At 30.1% G+C, this 20,661-nt stretch overlaps 2 protein-coding genes across 4 annotated transcripts; one reads left to right on the top strand and one right to left on the bottom strand.

Moving 5' to 3' along the window:
• The first annotated feature begins 9,040 nt into the window (after nt 1-9,040).
• Nucleotides 9,041-11,356, top strand: LOC101215704. The gene is made up of 4 exons (XM_004148969.3): nt 9,041-9,486; nt 9,633-9,725; nt 10,616-10,788; nt 10,957-11,356. The coding sequence occupies exons 1-4, from the start codon at nt 9,171-9,173 to the stop codon at nt 11,149-11,151; spliced, it is 777 nt and encodes a 258-aa protein (XP_004149017.1). The 5' UTR covers nt 9,041-9,170; the 3' UTR covers nt 11,152-11,356.
• A 573-nt stretch (nt 11,357-11,929) lies between these two features.
• Nucleotides 11,930-17,967, bottom strand: LOC101215474 (GPI mannosyltransferase 2). Of its 3 annotated transcripts, XM_004148968.3 has the most exons (8): nt 17,450-17,912; nt 17,168-17,273; nt 16,922-17,014; nt 16,649-16,844; nt 15,827-16,005; nt 13,364-13,605; nt 13,045-13,214; nt 11,930-12,420 (listed from the first exon to the last, which is right to left on the bottom strand). In XM_004148968.3, the coding sequence occupies exons 1-8, from the start codon at nt 17,799-17,801 to the stop codon at nt 12,268-12,270; spliced, it is 1,491 nt and encodes a 496-aa protein (XP_004149016.1). In that variant the 5' UTR covers nt 17,802-17,912; the 3' UTR covers nt 11,930-12,267. The 3 variants fall into 3 exon arrangements, with proteins under 3 accessions (XP_004149016.1, XP_031742778.1, XP_011660096.1); XM_031886918.1 differs by lacking the exon at nt 11,930-12,420 and having other exon boundaries at nt 13,040-13,173; nt 17,450-17,965; XM_011661794.2 differs by lacking the exon at nt 11,930-12,420 and having other exon boundaries at nt 13,071-13,237; nt 17,450-17,967.
• Between the last annotated feature and the right edge of the window lie 2,694 nt (nt 17,968-20,661).

The raw sequence follows: 20,661 nt of genomic DNA, 5'->3' as shown, positions 1-20,661 counted from the left end.
GATCCAACGTTTCTTTCGGCCATTTGTCAGCTCAAAATTAATTAAATCAATTAATAACTTTATCTAAAAGCTTGTTCTAATCATATTATAATTAATTTTCATTGAAGTTCATCCTCTCCAATGTAATGATCAAATAATATACAACTACAACTTCCTAACTTATGTAATCATTATAAATAGTTTATCCGTTAATATATCATTTTAGTGTTTATACTTCCAAATTTATTCAGTTCTAATATCTATACTAATTTTAACAAAACTTGAGTTTAGTATTTGAAAGTTATATTTGACTAAAATTGGTTAAATAATTTTGATGTCAAAATTTAAATTCGAAAAACGTACTTGACATTCACGTGTGACACTGACAATAGATTTGTTTGAAGGAGAGAAGACTTGCATTCTGATGTGGTGCTTTACGACCATACACACTCTAATATAATTTTCAAGTAAGAGTGGAAACTAGAGAGTTTGAGAGTAAGATTCAAGTTAACACGTGAATTTATAGCAATGTGTACGTAATTTATAGAGAAACTTAAAACTAGGTTATTCTCCTATAATTTTACAGCCATGCCCTTATTTTGATCTTAGGACAATGCCTTTTTTGCCCGAGCATATGTAGGATATGTCCTATTAACTATTTTGCTAAAACTGTCCTTGACCTTGGCCGAAGCTAAACACATAAGTTTGTGCTTTGGCACGAACTTATCTTCTTTAAGCCCGTTTATGCTTAGGCTAGTACTTTCAGTCTAAAATTTTGTTATTTTTTGATTTATTGGTCTTCTTGCTTTTATTCTTATTTTTTTTACTAATTATAAAAAATCACCCATAAATAATAAACATACTAACTATACAAGATGAATATATTTTTAAAATTTATTGTGAAAATACTAATAGATTACAATCTTTAATCAACAATAAATTAGCAAGATACTATACTTAAGATGTATTAAGTATATATGAACTAAAAGTGAATAAATTAAAAAAGAAAAAGACTAAAATAATATTTTAATCAAATTATATTAGTGAAGACAAATAGATAATTTGTATAAGCTATAGGTACGAAGGTTAATTTATATGGATTTTGCATGTTACTTAGTTGTATGTATATATCCCAAAGATTTTCTTTTTATATTAGTATTGATTCAAGCAATCTTCAAATTTATAACACATTAAACGTAAAATATTTATAAAACATATCAAAATTTTATTCTATCAATTAATATTAATGATTTTAACGTAAATAGAATATGAAATTTTCAATAGTTTCATAGTTTTTTAGTATAATAACAGTATGAAACGAGGGATCAAAAGTCTCAATTCATAGATTAAAAGTAATGATAGTTAAAGCATCTATCAAGGCAAAAGTTCAAATTGATATTTATAAATTAAAATAAACTTAATTTTACGAATACTTCACCCTTTCTTTACTTATAATCTTTTAATTTGGTTGTAAATTTGAATGAGTAAAAATTAATATTAATTGAAGATTATATTGTGATGACATTAAATACATAATAACATTATCAAAGTTTGAACACATGATTTTATTTATCTTATCGATACATGATGTAATCAAAGTTTTTTTTTTTTTTTTTTGCAATAATTTGCACTAATTTTGTAAATAATTTTTAATTTTCTTTTAGAAATTTTGAAATCTATCTTGCATCCTTAAAAGACTTTTCTTAAACAAAGTACTAAAACCATGTTAGAAAAAAAAAAAGAATGCCATATTTTTACATGATCAACCCTTATAATGAGCATTGATATATCATCACAAAATTTGATATCAAAATCCAATCATTTGGTATGACTTGATCAAACACACATTAGATCTCTTCTCTTGTTTGCGATAAATTAAAGGACACACTTGTTGAAAAAAAGGGCAAATTACAAAAACCACTTCTAAAATATGATAATTATTGCAATTAGATCCTTAAACTTTCAAAAGTAATAAATGAACCCTTGTGAACTTACCGTAATCGTAAAAGTTTAATTCTCATACCTTAAAATCAATATAATAATTTATACAATCATGTAAGTTTGAAAGTCAAAATTTAAATTCTGAATGAGTTTGAAAGCTTAATTTTTAATTTTGAAAGTTTGTGGTTATAATTGCAACCACCGCTATAGTTTTCGATGATTTTTGTAGTTTTGTCAAAAAAAAATAAAAAATAAAAAATTAAAGGGCATAGTTGGTCCCCTTTTGATTCTTATTTCCCTCTTTTGGCCACTAACCATTTGTTTCCAATGATATCAAAAGTGCTACACATGTGAGCATATTAGTTAATTTATTAGTACAAACACACCAAATTACTTTCATAACTCAATTTGTACTTTCCAAGTGCTTCTTATCATTTTTTCTTGTTATTAAACTTTTCCTTCAAAATTTTCTTTTCAATCATTCATATGCATTCTATCATTCTTCTTCTAGTTACTATTCTTTCTATTTTTTTTTTTATTTCCTTTTGTTTTTTCTCTTTTGAAATAAAAAAGCTTTTATACTCCAAATTAATTACTACTACTCGATTCCAACTTCTTACTTACTACATATTTGGTTGGGACATCTTTTTATATAATAATAATTATGTTGTTAGGGTCAAATTTCAAGCAAGGTCTAGACCTAAAAGAAACAGTGAGACTTTCAAATTAGAAATCCTTGAGCTTGGGTTTACTGTTCTAGCTGCCATTGATTACCTTGACATATTTTTCGATGACACATTGTCATGCGTTAATGAACAAGTTTAAATGCATGAAAAACGAGCGGTCGTAAATAGTTAAGCTCTATCATATGATAAAGGTACTAAAACTTAATTAATCACGTTTTTACTGAACACTACATTCGTGATTTAATTGTCGAAGTATGGAGAACATGAATACATCACCGTAGTGCAAGTCTTTATAACACAAATATTTGATTTTCTAACTCACAACCTTCATAAGATTCACACGTATAAATGAAATTGTAAAAATGATGAAAAATGATATATTTTTTTATTTGTTGTTGCTTTTTCAAAAAAATTCTACAAAATAAACAAAAAGAGTAAATCTTCCTTGTTCAATCTATCTTTTTTTCTTTAATCTCTTAAAGTGTTTTTTAAAAATTGCTTATATGTTTTGAACCTAATTTTTTTTTTATTTTTTTATTTTTATCGATTTACACACATATAAATTGCTTAGGGGTGTAATCGAGTTGGGTTGGAAGACATTCTCAACCCAACCAATATTTTTGGGTTATTTAGTTTCCAACTCAATCCAACCCAACCCAACCCATAAAATATGAGTTTTGTTGTCGGATTGCATTTTTTTTCCCTACACTTTCCAAGGGTTGTAAAATTCAAAATAGTTCCTAAAAAAAAAAAAGTTCAAAATTGATATATATTCAAAGTTCAAACATACATAATTCAAAATTTTATAGATATATAAACTCAAAGTTTGAAGCATTCATAAATTCAAAGTCGTTATACAAACATAAATAAATTCAAAGTTCTTAAACATACATAAATCCAAACATTCATAGTTAAAAACATAAATAGGAATGCCGTGCTTGAAGGTGAAGGAGAAGAGGAAGACCTATATTTTTAAGTTTTATTTTATTAAATATATATATATATATTTGTACATTCAAGGTTACAAACGAAAATAGGAATGTCGTGCGTGAAGGAGAAGAGGAAGACCTTTTAAATAAATACTATATAGATATATATATTATTAATTTGGGTTGGATTGGGTTGAACCGAATTTTTCAATCCTTCAACCTAAGATCCAACCCAACTCGAAAAAATCAAGTTTTTTTAACCCAATCAACTCAATCCATACAATATGGGTTGAATAGTTCGGGTAGTTCGAGTTATCAGATTCAACCCATATTCTTACACCCTTAAAATTGCTCATCTTTTGAAGTCTAATTATTACTTTTTCCAAAATATATTTTTAGTTCTAATGTTTCAATTTACACCTATAGATTTAGCTTCCATATTTCACACTCACTTTTACAACTTTTTTTAAAAAAATTTAGTTCCTTTCATTTATACATATACTGTAGTTTAATTTGAATAATAAAAATAGAGAAATAATATATATATAAAAAGAATAATATATATATTAAAATGATAATTTGGTGAGAAATCTTACTATGAGAATTAGAGTCATTGATTATTCCAGTAGTATTTGAGACCAAATTCATATTTAACGTTGATTCGAATATTAAGTCATGCTTACGTTGATTCGAATATTAAGTCATGCTTTTAAGTAAAACAAGATTTTCATGGATAAATTCAAATGACATATAAAAAAACAATTTATAGCACATATTATACAAAACACTTCTATAGCAAACATAGGTTAACCAACATATACCTTTGGTAGTCAGCTAGCTAGCAACTAAAACGTCTTTTGACTCGAATCATATCCACCACCTATTATAATAGATTCCTTTTTTCTCCATAACTTTGCTTGACCAACTATATATTTATTCTTTTATCTTCTATCAATCATCACACAGCTTCTCTCTTCCTTCCTATCCCCTCCCTAAGGTTAGCCTTTGGATTTTTTTTTCTCTTCTTCTCTATTACCATTTCTTTTCTCGATAACAAAATCCTCACTCTTTAGTTGATGACACAATTTGGACCCCTCAACCCTATAAAGGCTACAATTAAGAATTAAAAACCTATTTACTTAGGTTAAATAATATATATGAAATTAGTGGTAGAAATGCATCTCATATCATCTACACAATTACTTACTTATTTTAATTTTAGAACTAGGGAGAATTTTACATAAAAAATAAAAAATAAAATAACATATCAATTGAAAGAAAAAAACACCATGTCCAATTAAGATAAACCTAAATCAAATCCATTCAAAATATATTTATTCTTTGAATTCAATATTAAAGTCGTTTTTTTTTTTTTTTGTTTTATAAAATTCTCTCTTATTCAAATTATAAATTTACGGTTGTTGTCGTTATGAGAAGGTTATATATAAAATTATAAAAAGAAGTTAAATAAGTAAAATTTGATAGATTCACTAAAATTATCATCATATAATTTGAAAATCACAATAAAAGAGGTTGGTTTTAAATTTTGAATAGGGAAAAGGCTACTCTGTTACAAAAATTTCTTTACATAGGGAGGACCATTTTCTCCTCTATAATTTGTAACCAATAATTAAACCTAATTATTAAACAACCACTTATGACTTTTTTATTTCTTTGTTTATTTGTGATTTTGGTTATTGTATTTTTTTTAATAAAAAATAAAAAGTAGAATCAAAATTGGGACAATATTTTTTTCATTAATTATTTATAACTCATGATGAGAGCCCTCTTCCAGCCCTTTTCAGATTTAGTGGAGCATATATATAATATATATATTTCTCATGCTACAAAAATGACACATATTCTTGATTTTTCAAAACCCTAATAATAGAGAGTTTGAAAAAATTATTTAAGTTTTAATTTTAATTAACTTCATCATAATTTTTTTAATATTAAAATTCCTAACAGTAAGTTCAATCAACATTCATTCGTGTGTGTATATATATTTTATATAGTGCCTGTAATTCGACTAATCATACACGACAATAAACTTAATTTGACATTATGATATTTAGATATGTAAAAAGCGTTCGTAGATACTAAATCTTAGGTAAATGATAATAAAAAATTTAACTCACGATCTTTTAACCCTTTTGCCATTTCATATGGTTGATTAATGTGCATAGTTTTTCATAGTTTCTCGTTTAAACATTTTTCTTTTTAGAAAGGAAAAGGTAATTTCAATTATTTTTTTCTCTTGGTTAAATTTTCTTAGACTACATGATAGATCAAAATAGACATTTGCAAATGTCTGTCACTAAGGTAAATAGATATCTATATGAGTCTGTCGTGGTTTATCACATATAAAAATTAAAATTTTGCTATATTTATAAATAAGTTAGTTCATTTTGGTATATAATTGAAAACCTTTTATATACAACAAAGCGCTCTAATTTAAAACACAAATACAATTTCTTTAGATATATTTAAGGTGATTGCTAATTTAGTGAAATGTAGATATGTACATATTTTAGGAAGGTAAATGATGAAAAGAAAAATACGCCTAGAACGATTAAGAGAGTTGATAAATTAGGGGTGTTCTGTAGATAGAGTTGTTAGAGGAATTGAAATGCCAAAGTTATAGACACCAACAACTATACTTTTAATTAATGAGTTTAGGGTTGTTCGAGCAACCAATTGTATTAGCTTCGTGTTAGATAACTAAACTTTAAAGTACTAACTTCTTTTCTTTTATTTCTCTATTTTTTACGTTTTTCGAACAAATTCGTTTTTTCTTTTTTTAATTTATTTACATTATCTTCTATCGTTGTCTTCATCTTTTTACTTTTCACAACTAGAGTAAAACTCAATCTTACAGCTCTATGTTTCAAATGTGAAATAACTTTTGAACTCCAACTTATTAATTTATTTTACTTAATGACCAAATAACCTGTTGACGATTATTTTCAAATATGTTATGGTTGAGATTCTAGATCTATTAGGAAGGATCATTCCTTTGTTGAAATGGAGCATTTTGGTGTTTGCATGCAGTATTATTTTGCTGAAAAACAATGTAAAATTTGCAAACTTTGGACCCTTAAAAGAAGGGTTGTAGACTACTAAATTAATAAACCACAATTTCTTTTAAACAATTGTTCTAATTTGATAATGTTTAGTCTAACCATGGTAATCCCAATTAGACAAAAATAAAAAGGTATAGGTAATAATTATTTTTAAGTCAATTTATTTTTCTTGTCTAATTACTCTTGACCTATTACGATATGTTTTCTGTTAAGTCGAATCATTATGGATTAAGTAGGAAATGGAAAAAGTTAAAAGTAAAATATATATAAGGTAGCCTAGAAAGGAGAAAGAGAAGATATTTATGCATTGTATAGGTAAGCCCAATGATCATATCCATAAAGCCCAGACACTTTCTTTCCAAATGCCATCTTTTTAATAAAGTTATAAATGTGTAAATGCAATTTAAGAAATATTAATGTCTAAAACTAACTTTTTATTTTAAATTGTAAATATAATAAAGTCTGTCATAAACTTTCATGGTCTATCAATGATAAATTAATATTTATAAGATAATATATTAATTATAGATTTTTATCTCATCATTGATAGCTATCACAAATTTGATAATATTTGATTTTTTTTTTTAAATGTTGCTTCATTAATCACTTTCTTAATCTAATTATTATATTGACAATTTTCTCTCTCGAAAAAAATATCTTTTCATAGTAATAAATAATAAATAATCATTCACACCAACTCTATATATCACTTTTTTAAATACAAAAATTTAATTCCTACAAGAATTTGACATTTTGCCGATGACATAAATCGTTGACATATCTTCAAAAATGCGTCGACTTTTCTTTTGTTGACGATATTAAGCTGTTGACACAAACCGTTGGTGTAGGTTCGTTGAAAGAGCCTTCGTTGATGTCGAAAAAGTGATCGTTGGTGAATACTGAAATTGCATGCCGACAGAATTGAATCTACGAAACTATGCCCACATTAGAAGTTAACCATCGGTGAAAGGGCTATTCACCAACGGTGAAAATATTTCGTGGGCATTTATTATGTCGATGATGTAAGAATGTCATCGACATATCCTTGTATTGTCGACGATGTAGCTCTATTACGCCGACAATTATAGATTTTGTCGACAAATCCACGAAATGTCGACGCTATAAAATAGTGTGTTGTGGGTAGAAGCCTATATTTTTAAAAAAATTATATATTTTATGTTTGTATTGTTTTTCCACCATACTTTTGGTTTGTACCTAAACACAATTCAAACGGTAGAAATAGAAAATACTAGAATTTATTTAATATTTCAATAAAAGTTACAATTGTTTCTTACAAAATTAACATACCAAAAATAGTAAATTAATCTAAAGTAACAAAAATTTCAATAAACAATACATAAATAGTACACAAACTTTTATTTGCATGCCATGAAGTGATCTCCATTGAAAGTTGAATATGAAAAACAAATAAAAGTAAAAAATAGAAACATATTCAATAAACACACTTTGAAAAATAAACTTATATACTTTTCTCTACAACCAAAACATAACAACTTACATACTAAATAATTTTACTTTACATAACCAAAACAATAATAACTTACAAAAAAAAAAAATAGTGTTGCTCATAAACTTTTCTCTAGAACCAAAACAATGACAACTTACAAAACGATAACAACCAAAACCTACATTTTACATTTTAAAAAATATCCACATACGTCTCAACCTATATTTCATCCCATATCCAAGAAATGTGATCATCAAACATTGATCGATGGCTATAGAAAAGCAGTCGTAGTTACAAAAAAAAAAAAAAAAAAAATCAAAAGTTTGCCGAAAGTGGTTGTCAATTTTTTAAATAAATATCTAATTTTATTAGTTTATTTCTAATAATATCGGAGATGCTTCCCTTACCATTGCTAAAGAAGAATCACTTCAATTTAAAGTGATTTTTTTTTTATTTTTTAAAAATTAATTTTATTTTATTGTCAAACATGATTATTTTAAATACAAGTGAGTTTGACAGGCTAAAATCACTCTTGCTATTAATTTCGTAAGTTCCAAAAGTTACAACTTCTTAGGAAATTAAAGACTTTTGTTAGATACATTGTTTGCATTTGGATAAGGCATTAAAATGGCCCATTTGGACCCACTCACCATCCTTCCTATTTTCAATTTGTCTACATCTCTGCTCAACAAAATTGAATTGCTTGCTAAGTCCTTTGACATGTTTGATTAGAGCTCTTAAAACGATATTTTCTCTCTTTGGATTCAAACTGATTCTCAAATTGTTGAAAACCTGTTGATAAAAAAGTTTAGAAACTTGAATGAAATTTTGGTTGATTTGATTTGTGATTTTTATAACCATGATTCTATCCAATGCTTACTTTTATTTAACGATATAACTTGAATTTGCTCTTAATTTGCTTGGTTAGACATTTGTACTTACAAAAAGAAAAATAGAAAAAATCCCTTCAAGGGGTTAAACGGTAGCGTTTTGTGAGTAGAAAGGCTAAGAGTCAGCTTGTCTCCCTCGCTATGCACTGCCACTGCGTGGATTAGAGAGCATTTCATCAGTCTACAACTCAACAATGCTTCACTCTCTCATTTCCCCTTCCCAATCCTCCACTTTCCCCTTCCATTTTCACTCTCTCAATTCCATTAATCTTCTTCTCCCCAAATCCCTTTTCCCTGGTTTTCCATCTCACCCCAAAAATGCCCTCACAACCTTCCTCCATTTCCACAAAACAAGATCCAACAAATCCCTCTCCAACACCTTCAATTCTCCTTCATCCACTCGCGCTTCTCTCATCGAAGCTCCTATTTTGTGGGCTGGTAGACTTTGCATCTTCTATGCCCTTCTAAGAGCTGGTCTTGCTGGATCTCAATCCAACCCACTTATCTCTGGTTCGTCTTCTTTCTGATTTTCTTGCCTTTTCAATCTTCCTTTCCTTTTTTATTTTATTTTTTATTATGGGATTTGATTTTTATAGGGAAATTTTGTGTTTGTGTTCGTGTTTTTTTTTTTTTTTTTGGTTCTTCTTTCTTTCCAGATTTGGACTTATCCTATGGTGGTAGTTCTGATGGAGAAAGCAGCAGTGATTTGGGGTTTTCTAAATGGTTGGAGAGCGTAAGAGGAAAGCCAGGTTTGTTGGTGATCTTTTAAATCTGCTTGATTTGTGGGTTATGTAAAGGAATTTTATCAACTTACCAAACTGAGCATAGTTTGTTAGAATACACTGAAGGATACATTAACTGAAGAATTCACTGATCAACGTTGCCTTTTGTTTTGATTTTGAATTGAAACAAGGGACTAAAATTCTACAAATCATATGGCTGAAGCTTCAATAATCATTAGCTATGTAGTTGACATTGAATGACTTCTTTTTGTTTGATAGGGTACGAAAGATTAATAGAAAAAGTTTTAGCAGTTAAGTTATGAATGTAAACATTGTTGGAACTAATACTTTGGGGCTTTGTTAATCCATTCTTCTGCTGAATCTTGAATGCTGGGTTGGAAGGCACTTTGCTACTCTATTTGATGGGGATCTCTTGTATAGAGTTTTCTTTTTGTAATATAGTTGTTTCCTATAAAAGAAAGTCTTGAATGCTAGGTTTGGCAGACCATCTATAATTCTCAGTGATCTTTGTGAATGTTCTAGAGTTGTTCCATGTTTATTAGTCTAATAAACATGGAATACTTATAAACATTGAACAACTCTGCTTACAACATTTTGTTTAATTTGATCCTAGAGTTTAGTATGCTAATTATCTGGTATTCTTTGATTCTTTTCTTTACACCTTATGTAGCTCTGTTGAATTGTATAATATATCTAGATTAGAGTTTTGTATCGCCCCTTTGGAGACATCTGATAAAATTGGAATTTGGAACGATACAAGCAAATTAGAGTTTTGTATATGAAATTAAAAAGTGTGGTTAAAGGAATTTGTTTTAATCCCTTTCAGTGTTTTCTTTCCTCAACCTCTGGAATTGGCAGTGGATGAATGAATCATACTTTCTTGTGTTTGTTGACAGTGGATGAAGCAGTTGATAAAAGAAAACTAGTGAGCAAATGGCATCCTACCACAAAGGGAACCCTCAGAAGGAACTATCGAGTGCCATCTAAATCCGAAGGACGGCGTCTTCTTAAAGCCATCATGTCCCTCCTTTCCGACGACGATCACTTCGTTGATGCCACATCTCACAAGGTTCTAAATCTAATCACAATCCTAGAATTATTCATTCCTCCATTTCCATTCCACATCATGCTTGTTATCCATCCTGTTCACTCTTCACACACACAAACCGTTCCGTTTTTTGCTCAATTGCATGATTATTCTCAAAGACATCACAATGTAGAGGTTTGTGATTTGTAGGGTTGTCAAATCAGGAGGGAAAGTGCTCATGGGGAGAGTGTTTGTTGCAACAATGTGAGAGCTTTGTTTGATGAGCTTCCAACCCCACATCTTATTGTGGAAATAACTCCATTCCCTGCTGGGCCTCTCAATGAAAATGATTACACAAAAGCTGAGAAACTGGAGAGAGTGCTCAGATCTGGTCCCTCTGTTTGAGATATTTCTTGATCTCTTTGTATTATTGTATCTCAACTTCTTTGTACAGTGTTTGAAAGTTGAAACTAATCCATCTCTAATGTTGATAGGGACTTGCTTTTAGAAGAAATGTCTCATTGTGATCGTTTTATGATAGGCCTAGGTTATTTAATCGACATCAAGGTTTCAATTTTATGAAATTTAGTTATGAAACTTTAGATGGACTTGGTCAGACTATCACTAACCATTTTTAATCATCATTTCTATAAAGTAGTAAGACGGCATCTAGACCATGTTTACTAAGTGCAATGAGAATGAATTAATTGTAATTTAAAAATTGAGCTTCATTTGATTATGCTTAGTTTGTATTGACACATGAGACCATTGTCTAAATCTGTAAACAAAAGCAGCAATTCGATTGACGAGTATTTAAAAATGACATCTAACCATTGTCGTTGGACTTGGATTATAGTTACTAATAATCAACATTCTCCTACTAAACTTAAGTAGAAAAAAAAAAGTTTAAATTGTTGTTTTAGTCTTTAAAAAAGTGACTGTTTTGATCCAAAGTTACAAAATTTTAACCTAAATTTGACACAGTTCAAAATTTTTATTATCAGTTTATGGTTTTATTTTAAGAACTGTCGCAAATAAAGTCTCATGTTAAAAGAACGGAATTGAAATAATCACTTTTTAAAAGTGAAAATACATTTCTCTAAAAGTTTGTGACTAAAATAAACTTAAAAGTGAAATTCAAAAGCTAAAACTAACCAAATATTTACATATAAACAAAGGAGAAGAAATTGTAAATGGAACATTTGAATAGTTAGGAAAGCTTTGTATTTGAAGACAGTACCTAAAAGCAACCTGAAACACAAGCAATTATACAACTTGGTAATCAACAATTACCCTCATTAAGTCAATTATTACATACAAGGTGAACAAAATTTCTTTAAATTACTTAAATAACTTCTACTCGAAGAACTCCCCTAATACATGAACTATAACGAACTTTGTGGCTCTTGTTCTAAACATTTTTTCTCATCCAAAACAGTGTGGACTATGAAGCAATAGCACGATCATCAGCAACCAAGATGATTCGATACCAAAGCTAAAGTGTTGTTTTGCTGCAACAAATCATGTGAATGGGTAGAAATTTGAAAACAGCAGACTACCGAGGAGGATATATGCGATAGAGTATGCCCAGATAATATATCTCCATCGCTTAACTGTAATGTATGAGGCAAACCAATAGAGAGGAGGGCTTGCAGAGAGAAATCGTGTTGCAACCTGTTGAATTCTGAACTCTGAGATACTAAGCTTAAAAACAAGACATGGAACTTAGAATGTTTTTATGGATTTGTTTTGCTATTTGCTAGGGTTTGAATAACTTATGCTTCTAACAGAAGAGGCTTATGCTGAATATTACTCTCTAAAATATAGAAAATTAACTATGTAATGTCCATACAACATGAACCATAGTTTTAGGGTTAAATTGCAAATTTGGTTCGAATCGTTTGGAGAAACTTAGAATTCAGTCCCTATGATTTATAATTGGAATTTAATCCATTTGATTTAATAAAATCTCACAAATAGTCTAATGGTTTGATAAAATTCTCGTACACAATTCATACCATATGGACTATTTATCGGTATTTATAAGGAATAACTTGAGAACTATTGCCTCATAGGACCAGAGGGTTCCAAACTCAAAAATTACTTGATAGTTGTCTTCAACAGCTGCTAATGTGTATATATATATATATATGTATATATATTGAAACTAGATTTATAATGCAAACAATAATGCTGACTCGTAGCTGAAATAACAGAAAGCAAGCAAATGATATTCTTCAGCACACACCATGTACATATTCTTTTGAAAAAAGTACAAATTATGGAGAGGAGACAAACCTGTACATGCATGATAAAAAATGCTGTGGCAGCCATAAACCCCAAATGTAGGATAAATGGAAGTACAAGAGCAGAAAAGTATCCTGACCCATTGGACGGTTTATCCTCTACTGCAAGCTCAGCAGGATCCTGTACAAAAATCTTCTTTCTCTGTCTAAGATTCTGATTTCCTATGAAATAATAGCTTAAGGTGCTTTAAAAATTGCAACAAAACAAAATGACAAGGAAAGTCAAGACAAGATACTACTCAATTTCAAAACTTATACCTACTCATACAACACAAAATCTTGTTACATTACCATTGAAAAATAAGCATTACCTTGTAACCCAGAGGAAGATGTAGTATGAGGTGTGCTTGACCTTGAAACACGTTCTGGAAAGTAAAGCATGGCAGCAGAATTTCTATCATCATCCATTGGTTGGAAACCCACCGAGAATAAAAGCTTTGTCTTTGACTTTCCGTAGTGGAGAATTGAGAAAAAAACCAAAGACAAAATTGGGGATGCAAGTAGAAAGTTTGGTAGCTGTTCGAATCGAAAGTATTTTAAGAAACCTACTCCCCTGCCATCCCAAAAGACGTATGCAAGATGTTAAAAAAAGAGCATAGCAATTTCAATTAGAATATAAATAATAAAATCTGAAAAGAGGTTTATAATGAATTTCTGAAACAAAGTAAACATTTCTAACGTATTGTCTTTTCACAATAGTTTGTAAGGAATACTGAAAATCGAATGATATTTCCCAATTGTATAAACAATTAAATCTACATGCTTTCTTTTCCTGTGCGCCTGCTTCTTTGAAAACTACCAGAGCCTTAATTTCCGATTTGAGTGTCCAAAAAAACTTGAAGTTATATTCTATCTATCTATATGAATACCAGAGGATTTATTGAGCAGAAATGAAATAAATCAAGAGCATAAAAAAATAAGGGAAATTGCATCAAATGACAAAAATATTTAGAAAAAAAAAGCTCATGACATCAATTTTTTGCATATTGCAAATATGGTAAAATTAGTGATATTAGACGACTATTAGACGGTAATCATAAGGCTATCAGACGACAATCATATGGCTATCAGAGGTCATCACTTTTAAATTTGCTACTTTTGCAAATTTAGAATTTAGAAAATGTTGTGACATAAACTCTATTATCATAAATTTTTTTGTTATTTTTGTAAAAACCCCCAAAAAAATAAAGCTCTTAAAATTAGACTCTACCTATCTATATATATAATGAATAACAGAGGATTATAACAGAGGATTTATTAAGAGAGAATGAAATAATACAAGAGGATACAAAAAGTAAAGCTCCTTAAAAGTGGACAATTTAAAACAAGGGCCTTCTATCACATAAGAATAGACTTGAGGCCCATGAAGAAACGTTAGAACTAGCAATAAACCAAACATCACTCAACGATCTCTCAAGCTTTGCTCTGCACTCCCCAGAAGTCCCACAAGACTGCACACATCCCGATTCACCATAAAAACCTTTCATTCTCATGAAAAAGAAGGATTGAGATGGAACTTCTCAACCATCTCGTTGCAACCTCTTTCGAGAACTCCGCAAATAGAATGAGTGTAAATCCACCACCTTTCAAGAAAAAGCTCTTTCCAAGACGAGTCTCTTATGAATCTTACTCACAATAACTCAATATGAGATCCCAAAAACAAATCTTGTGGTTGTGGCTCAAATGGAGATGCAAGTATGAAGAAGGAAATGGTCCTACTTCACACCCAACCAAAGTATCCCACCCTTTCAACTTACCAAAATCGCATGGTTCCTGACATGTAACAAAAGAAAATTCAAAAGATGTTCTTACAAATCATTTTCTTCAATATCTTCATAGATCTCCTAGCACTTGTTGACAATCTCACATAGTTCGTCCATCTAAACATGGAAGGTGGCGTTTTTTTGAAGTTGGGTTCCTTGTATCTTAAACAATTCATTCCAAAAGTCTCACAAATATCCTGTCACGATTAGAGATAATTGAACGTGGGAAGCCACATAATCTCACTGCTTCCTTAATGAGTATGATAGCATCAGGATGTGATTGTTATTCTGATGGAACACCAATAAACGTGTTCTTGTTCAATTGATATAAACTCACTATTACAAAAAAAATTTGATATGAAATGAAAATATAGAAACTAACTAAGAACAAGAAAGAGTGCAGAAAAACTACCCACAAAACTAATCTCCCTTTTCTTCCCTCCCCAACTTCCTATTTATAACCATCTAACTGCCTACATAACTAACTACCTTTAGCCCTATACTAATCTAGGTATCTAACATATTCATCCTGTCAGTATCAGGGGATGTTAGGAAGCTGTCTATAACTTTGCATTTGCAATGTTATGAATTGGATTCCTTTAGAATTTTTGTGCAGTGATTGGAACCCTATTCTTCTTCATAACTCTTCCTTCAGAGAGAAGAAACTTTATCCTGTCGAGTCTTGACAGACTCATTCTTTGTAAAATTCTCTTCATTGATAAAATTTATAATTTCTTTTTCTCACTTGTAAAGTATAATTAGTATCCTCTAGAGTTGGGATACTGAGTTGTTCAAATTGATAGTTAGATTAATAACTGATTCTTGTAACCTAATTCTCTCTGTCGACAAGTTCCTACACTTCCAAACTATTTCAAGTTCAAACATTTATATATGAGAAACCCTAGAATTACAGGATTATCTAAAGATTTTGAAAATAATTACGAAGTCATCTATGGTCTACAGAATATTGATATAAAGTTTGGAATACTGGGCAAGTTAAAAAGTCAATACCAGTAGTGACTTTGAACAAAGTTGTATAGCAGCGGTACCCTAGCTTTACACCATGGCCTCATTTCTTCTGGTATCCGTCCACTGCAAATATTGTAATACCCATATGCTTGAAATCCAATGAATGGAGCAAATATAAAGACACAGTTTAGGGCTCCAGAAATGAGAACCTGCAGTCCCTTCTGGAATAAATAATAAACTATTATTAATGCTACATTGCTGACCATGAAACAAAGTTAGAACATTACATCTTCAACTTCCTTTTTGTTTATCATAGTTAAACAATACAGGACTGCTTTTTCTTAAGTTCCTTCCTAAATGAAGCTTTTGTCCACCGTCTCTTGTACTTTTCTTCTAATAAATGTGAAATTTTGTCTATCTAAATTTTTTTTTTTCTTTTAAATAAAGCCACTTTGATTAAGGACCTTAACTCTTCTATTTCTCTCTGACCAAATATACTACAAAATAATCAAGAGCCCAACTTTCCAAAGAAATCTCCTAGTAAAAAGAAGGGTAAAAGGACCTACTCCATCAGAAAATGAAGCATAAAAGAGCAGATGAGTTCTCCTCAAAATTGCCTAAGAGCTTACATAAAAATACTCCAACTTTTACCAATATCTAAAAGAGAATAATTACAAAACAACTCGATTCTGTCTTGTATAAAAGCACAAGAAATCTGCATCACAAAAGGAAAACTCAAAAGAGAAATTTGACCAATAAATCAGAAACACAAACAATTAGAGAAATGCATTACTTCTCAACCAAGATAACTTAACAAACAGACATTATAAAACTCATTATCAATTAATTAGAAAGGATACTTACACGGATACATTTCTTCAGAAAAAGAGCATCATAAGCCCAATGCATAGTCAGAAAACAGATGTAACCAGCATTAAGCACTCCATTGGACCTAGCACAGCCAGAAAGAGCTAGCCACAGAGCAGAAACACTACTTCTACCACTCATCAAGTGATATAATCCACCCAATGAAAATAGCGAGTATAAACTCTCAGTATATCTACAATTGCAAGTATAGTCCATCACCATCAAAACCTTTTACGCCCATAGTGATATAGGAAAGAAAAAGTCACTTACAATGATGAATAAAATATAGAAGCAGGATTGAAGCAAAACAGAACTGAAGCCCGCATTGCTGCTTCCGCATCCTTCAAAATAATAAGTGAAAGCCTATTACAGCGACCAGGTAGAAGATGTCAGGATTTTACATAGAATAAAAGCAAGAAAGTACAAAAGCAGATGAATGGCTATTTACCCATTTGAAAAATCAGAGTATAAACCTAAGAATTACAGGCCAAAAACTCGTAATCTCAACAAACCCACCTGAAAAGATAACGTGCAGCAAGGACAAAAGCAATGTTATTAATTAGATATCCAGACAGTCCCAATACAGCTCTATGCCCAATTACCGGAACCAAAGGCAACAATACTGTACCAAAATTAGAACCGCATTAACCACACAAAAAATGAATTAATCCCCGAAGCACATCGGCAGTTGTTCATAAGCCACCCAAGTAAAATGTAAGAAGCGATCATTCTACATAATAACCAATAAAATAAAAATAACAATGGAATAAACAACGAAATGAAGTATAAATAGCAAACCTGTGCGGGACAGGAGGGAAATGCAGAAAGGGAGAAGGGGCAAGAAGGCGTAGGATTTCTCATATTCATAACCGCACTGAGCGATTCGGACGAAGTAGACGCCATCCCAGACAATGCTGCTCTCAATGGCGGAGCCAATTTGAGGAAAAAGAACTGGTTGTTGGGTGAGGGGTAAAGAAGATGGGTTGATTAAGCATGAAGGATTAAGCGATGCTGAAGTGTCGTAAGGGCTGAGGAGAAAACGCCAGAAGACGATTAAGAAGAGTAGAAGAAGCCGTGAGGCTATGGCAGATCCAATAACGATGCGTTCGTTGTCGGAATTTGTAGTAGGAGGAGGCTTGTTGATGGCCATTGATGGACGGAGCTCCGCGGTTCATGCAACCTGAGCTCCGATGAATAAAGTGGACGCCTTGGGTAGTGGGTAACTCGTTTATGGCCCAACGAGATTTTTGTGGGGAGGAGGCCCAAGGCCCAAGGTTCCTTTAAATTTGAGAAATATCCGACAAAAAAAAACATTTTGAGAAAAATAGGCCATAACACCCATGTTTTTGTGAAATTTAAATATTTTTATGCATGTTGATATTTTTAGAGGAGAAATTCAATGGATACTGTTACAGTCAATTTATGGTGGAGTGGATGACTGATTGCATCGGTCCATCAAGATAATTGACACTGTGCTATTAACCATCAATTTAACTAAGCTGCAGGAATCAGAGGAGAACACAAAAGAAGAAAAGGCAAAACAAACTTTGTTTTTGCAGAAATCGAAGTTGGATGTCTTTCTTTTAGTTGAGAGGATTTTTTGTGAACTATCACTGCTCTTTCAAAGGTTATAGTAGCTGACACTTTACTTCAAGTTTTGAAATTGACTTCAATGGAGATGAGGGTAGACGAACTGAGTTTGAGGGAAAATTGAAATTTTATGGCTTTTAATTGGTTCGATAGTTTTGGTAGGGTAAAATTAGAGAGAAAGTTGAAACGATCTTGGTAATAGTCAGGAGTCTAATTCAATTATAAGGTATTTTGGGTTTTGAAATAATTATATTTGTGATGGGTTTTTTTCACCGTCTTTTTGCAGCTTTTTTGCTTTTCATTTTTAACAATTTTGCTATATTATCGATTTAAATTAAATTTTGTCATTTATCTAAAATAAACCAGTAAATTAATTTGCTATTTTTTCTGTCAGCTCTTTTTTTATATAAAACCTTAAAAACAGTCCCCATGGTTTGATCCTAATCTCTATGACTTAACCATTTTTTCTCATGATGTGAATTGAGTTGTATTTTAACAAAGAAAGAAGAGACAATGATAATGGAGTTTTCTTAGTTTATAGGAATGACAAGTTAAAATGGACTATGAAACATTTTTTTCATCCATTATTTAAACTTAGCTTGAAAATATATGATGTTGGCTACATATAAACTACCACCATTGTATTCCAAAATTGTCTTTCCAACCATTAAATCGTTATCGTAATTTAATCTAATAGCTTCCTGTTGATTATGAACTAAGAACTAACATCATTTAACTGTTAACCATCCACCATAGTTGTACCGTAACAAAATTAAAAAATACAATAGTTAAAAATCATCATACATGTACAATTCAAAACTTTATCATTAATGCAAGACCAAACTTAATTATGGTATGAAAAAAAAGGTATTGAGCATAATAATTAATCATTCCATTAATTATCAAAATACAACTAAAGGAAATGCACTAAAGAAATATAATTATTTGATGGAATTATTACCCCTCCACCACCATTATTGCCTCTTTTCCTTTGAATCCATCAATTGTTGTTTGAGGTAATTATGAAAAAGTGTTTCCAACAAAAGATTTTCACTCTATTTGATATCTACACAATTCCATGGTGCCTTTACCACCAAATAATAAACGATGGAAGTATAAGCATAGTATATACACTATCTATGGATTTGTCTAACAATATAATATTATTGTAAAAATAGTCATTTATATTCCTACACTTTTCAAGAGTTTTGTTTTGTTTTTGAATTTTATTGATTAAATGCTTAAACTTTCTTCACGAATCAATTTGGAATACTTTTCAACATTTTGTTTGAAATTTATCCATCTATCAATTTTGTTTAATAGTTCATTTTATTAATTCGACGATCGAAAACATCTACATGCACATGTGTAGGATTTTAAATGTTTTGATGATTTTCAAATGTAAACTCAATAAAGTTTAACACAATATTTTGATTAAGAAGAAATACACTTTTGAAAATTTAAAATTTAAATTGATATAGTGGTCAGTTGAAAAATTAAATTGAATACAAACCTCGAAAGGTGTGAACTATTATACTTTTTACCTTTTAATATATTTTTATAATTCATAGTTAGAAAAGTATAATTATGATGTGAATTTAGCATATCTCCACTATAAAATTGATGGGAGTAAAAACAAAAATACACCTTTGATATATACGATACACTTCATATTTTTGACACACTAAAAATTGTCATATCTACAAAAGGAAAAAAAACGTATGATTATCATATTCTTAAACTGTCACTTGGTACTGCAAAATTTTCGAAGCCAAAAATTGAATAATGACTGAACGGGGCTCTAAAGTTCTGTTTTTTTATTGATTCAGTCGAATTTGATCGATTAATTTGATCTTATGCAGGCTTCGTTTGGTGTAATGTTTGTTTGCTTTTAATAATTCAATGAATTATGGATGTTTTTTTTTCTTTTGTGTTATTTGATTTTTTTTTTTGAGAGACATGTTTTCCTAGAGATTGAATAAATTAAATTTGCTAGAGATTGAATAAATTAGGGTAAAGTTTGTAACAATTATTGAACTTTAAGATATTGAATTGGAATGAAACTAAAAATTTTAGAGTGGAAACATTTTTGAGATATATACATTATTCAAAGTTTATTCCCATATTTAAATATGTTTATTTTAAAAAAAATTATTGTAAATGATAAAATTGGTGAAAATATTTATAAAATAAAACAAAATTTTAAATTATTCTATGAATTGTAGACACCCATAACTATTGATAATCTTCTATTAGTGACTACGAGTGTCTGTAGTTGATAGAGAATATAAAAATTTGCTATAATTTATAAATATTTTAGTTCATTTTTGCTGTATTCGAAACCATTCCCCTTATTTTAAATCTTCTCGTAGCATAGGTCGTGTATTGAAAGTTGGCATGGGTTGATTGAAGTTGGGGGA

Source organism: Cucumis sativus, chromosome 1, assembly GCF_000004075.3.
Source record: "Cucumis sativus cultivar 9930 chromosome 1, Cucumber_9930_V3, whole genome shotgun sequence".
Taxonomy (NCBI): Eukaryota; Viridiplantae; Streptophyta; class Magnoliopsida; order Cucurbitales; family Cucurbitaceae; genus Cucumis; species Cucumis sativus.
This window is presented reverse-complemented; position numbering and strand designations above follow the sequence as displayed.

What these genes read in the sequence shown, in the direction of transcription:
- LOC101215704 (XM_004148969.3), top strand. Translation starts at nt 9,171, where the DNA reads ATGCTTCACTCTCTCATTTCCCCTTCCCAATCCTCCACTTTCCCCTTC. An exon ending in ATCCAACCCACTTATCTCTG is followed by an intron (nt 9,487 to 9,632) that starts GTTCGTCTTCTT and finishes CTTTCTTTCCAG; the next exon opens with ATTTGGACTTATCCTATGGT. An exon ending in GAGCGTAAGAGGAAAGCCAG is followed by an intron (nt 9,726 to 10,615) that starts GTTTGTTGGTGA and finishes GTTTGTTGACAG; the next exon opens with TGGATGAAGCAGTTGATAAA.
- LOC101215474 (XM_004148968.3), bottom strand. Translation starts at nt 17,801, where the DNA reads ATGGCCATCAACAAGCCTCCTCCTACTACAAATTCCGACAACGAACGC. An exon ending in TTTGTTCAAAGTCACTACTG is followed by an intron (nt 13,606 to 15,826) that starts GTATTGACTTTT and finishes TTGGGATGGCAG; the next exon opens with GGGAGTAGGTTTCTTAAAAT. An exon ending in ATCTTCCTCTGGGTTACAAG is followed by an intron (nt 13,215 to 13,363) that starts GTAATGCTTATT and finishes ATTATTTCATAG; the next exon opens with GAAATCAGAATCTTAGACAG.